The 3,359-nt window shown below is 41.1% G+C and overlaps 1 protein-coding gene across 1 annotated transcript; it reads left to right on the forward strand.

Moving 5' to 3' along the window:
• The first annotated feature begins 1,405 nt into the window (after positions 1-1,405).
• ppic (peptidylprolyl isomerase C) lies at positions 1,406-2,917 on the forward strand. Its single transcript, XM_008336466.3, has 5 exons — positions 1,406-1,558; positions 1,823-1,916; positions 2,008-2,075; positions 2,203-2,319; positions 2,640-2,917. Exons 1-5 carry the CDS (start codon positions 1,421-1,423, stop codon positions 2,766-2,768), a joined length of 546 nt encoding a protein of 181 aa, XP_008334688.1. The 5' UTR covers positions 1,406-1,420; the 3' UTR covers positions 2,769-2,917.
• The last annotated feature ends 442 nt before the right edge of the window (positions 2,918-3,359 follow it).

Below are 3,359 nucleotides of genomic sequence, written 5' to 3' on the forward strand. Positions count from 1 at the left end.
CTCCTCTCCTCTCCTTTCCTCTCCTCACCTATCCGTGATTTTTATTTCCCACGCGAGGCACTTCACCCGTTCACGCCTGAGGTCATACTGTCACTACTACGACGCGTTAAGAGAGAGAGAGAGAGGGAGGGGGAGAGAGACTAAGAGAGTAAGAGAGAGAGAGACAGAGATTTACACGTGCCGACGTGTCCCATCCAGATGCGCAGTGCAGACTCCTTCACGTCACCGCCTGCCCCACACCCTCCCCCTCCCACTAGACACATACAAATACGCGCACACAGCTGTTATTAAAACAGTTACACACCTAGGAGCAACACAGCTCCTCCTGCAGGAGAACCATGAGGAATATGTAGATTTCATATATATGTATATATATATATAATAATATAATATAATATATCTGTATATTATCTGTATCTGTATATCTGTGTGTGTATATATATACACACATATATACTGTACATATATATGTACATATGTGTATGTATATATATACACATATATACGTATATGTGTATATATATACACACATATGTACACATACAGTACATGTGTATATATACACACATATACATATACATATACATATATATATATACAAAATATGTATAAACACATCTGTATATATGTGTGTATATAAATACACACATATAGACATGTATATATACTGTACATACATATACACATATATTTATATATATACACATATATACATGTGTATGTATATATGTGTATATATATATACACACATATACATATATGTATATATGTGTATACACATATATGTATCTATATAAAATATAGATACATATATGTATATATACACATATATGTATATATGTACACACATATACATATATACACATATATGTGTATATGTATAATATAATATACTATGATAAGATAAATTATAGGAAAAATACTTCTTTTTTAATGTACTCAATATAACACAGAATCAAATACTTTTGGAGAGAATATTAAGGAGTAAAAAAAAAGGTGTTATAAATAATAATGATAAATATGCAGGATATATTTGTTATATCTGTTTATATGTTCCGCAATAAATACATCTGTGTAAGTAGTTCTTCAGTGGAGGAGAGGACCGAACACAGATGGCGCTGTCCTGACTACGCAAACAGGTGACTGTTGTTACGACCAAGTGTCACTCAAAACGATACGACTCTTCCACATCTCAATAAAGAACTTAACATAAAGTCTCAACAAAAACCTGATGACTCGTTGGTGACCTCGTCTGTCCACTGACAGTAGCGCATTCAACGTTGATTAGCAGCCGGTCACCGTTGTATTGCGAAATGACTTGTCGAGCCAGATCGGGCCCGCAGGCCTTGAGTTGGACACACGTTATTGGAGGAAACAGTCAAATCCACAGGAAGTGACCGTTTAAAGACTCGGTGACACCATGTCCTCACCTTTCTGTGTCCAGGTGTTTTTTGACATCACAGTGGACGGACACGAGGTGGGACGCATCGTGATCGGGCTGTTTGGAGATGTCGTCCCTCGCACCGTCAAAAACTTTGTCGCTCTGGCAACTGGAGAGGTAAAAAAAAAGAACGGGAGTGTCAGCGTCATGGGGTCAAAGAGTGGGTCGTGACCCTCAGGTGGGTCGCTAGAAAAATTTTTTTGGGTCGTCTCGCACCATGTTTCCCAGGAGTTTACGAATAATGTCTTGTTCACTTGGGTCACGAAAGTTTTAACATAAGGGTCCCCAGAAAAAAAAGTTGGGGAAACCCTTGTACCTACCTAAGTAAGACTCTAGGGCTCAACGCTAACAATGAGAGTTTAACGCTACATGTTTCTACAGAAAGGTTACGGCTACAAAGGAACCAAGTTCCATCGAGTGATCAAAGACTTCATGATCCAGGGAGGAGACTTCACCCGCGGCGATGGGACCGGAGGTAGGACACCGCAGACCGAGCTTGTACTCGGTCACTAACTGTGGATTGGTGTACGTATTTGTTCACATTTGTCCCCCGTCCTTCCCTCCAGGCCACAGCATCTACGGGACGACGTTCGCGGATGAAAACTTCAAACTCAAGCACATGGGAGCCAGCTGGGTGAGTGTGTGTTGGCGGCCATTGCTCCGATCTGTGTTGTCGTAGCTGTCGGGTCTTTTAAGGGATTGTTACAGTTAGAGCGTAACCCATAACACCAGCGCTACACGCGCTATCGTGTTTTCACCAGGTCAGTATGGCAAACGCCGGGCCGGATACTAACGGATCGCAGTTCTTCATCCTGGCTGCCAAGGCGCCGTGGTTGGATGGGAAACACGTGGTGTTTGGCAAAGTTCTGGATGGGATGGTAGGTGTTCTATCTGATCGTTTCCCAAAGACTTTTTTGGGGGTTTTTTTGGGGGGGATTGTTTTTTTTTTTTTTTTTTTGGTTGTTTTTTGGGGCTTGTTTTTTGGGGGTCCTTTCCCAGGAGTTTACAAATAACATCTATTGACTTGGGTCGTGAAAGTTTGCGACTTTTAAAATACGGGTCCCCAGAAAAAAAAAGTTTGGGAAACAGGTGTTCTATCTCGCACCAGTTTTCTTGCTCCACACAATGCAAGGGTCGCCGGGATCGTAAATCTTCAATCTAAGGTTTTGACCAATAGGCTTCGTCCTTTCTCCTTCAGGCCGTGGTCCACACCATCGAGCTGCAGGACACCAACGACAGGAACCTGCCGTACACGGAGTGCATGATCGTCAACAGCGGCCGGATTCCCGTCAAAGAACCGTTTGTCGTGGAGGTGGACGGCTGGTAAAGTTGTTCAGAGCGACAAACTCGTATCTAAAATTCATATCTTTGGAATCAGTTGCATTTGCCAAAAATCACACGTCCGATGAAATGCTTTGCTAATCCACAAAAAAAAAAAATCTAAAATATTCAAAATGTTTACTTCGTATATTTAGTGAAACTGCGTATCTCAAATCCAGACGTACAGCATCGTGGGATGTTCACGTACCATTGTTGTTTACCAAGTACAGGGTCTGTCTAAGAATCTATACATGTAGCTCGATGCTAACTGGATGTTAGCCTAACGACAGAGCATTCCCATCTGAGGTAGCGAATTCCCAGTTACCTGCTGGAAGTTTACATTTTAATTTACGACAGGAAAAATGTTTATCAGATATATATTAGCGAACTTAGCTACAATGCTAAGTGTGACGCGCTATTTTTTTTCTAAATTTGGAGTTTGGAGTTATGACGCTAACAGACCGATAGTAATGCTTTTCTTAAAAAAAACATCTGTTTACACTGGTAAAAAACCTATTACGAAATGACAAACAGGAACGAACACGACGGAAACCTCGAACGATTGCACTTAAACAGTAACACTGTAGCGTCAATGTCT

Source organism: Cynoglossus semilaevis, chromosome Z (assembly GCF_000523025.1).
Source record: "Cynoglossus semilaevis isolate Cse_v1.0 chromosome Z, Cse_v1.0, whole genome shotgun sequence".
Taxonomy (NCBI): domain Eukaryota; kingdom Metazoa; phylum Chordata; class Actinopteri; order Pleuronectiformes; family Cynoglossidae; genus Cynoglossus; species Cynoglossus semilaevis.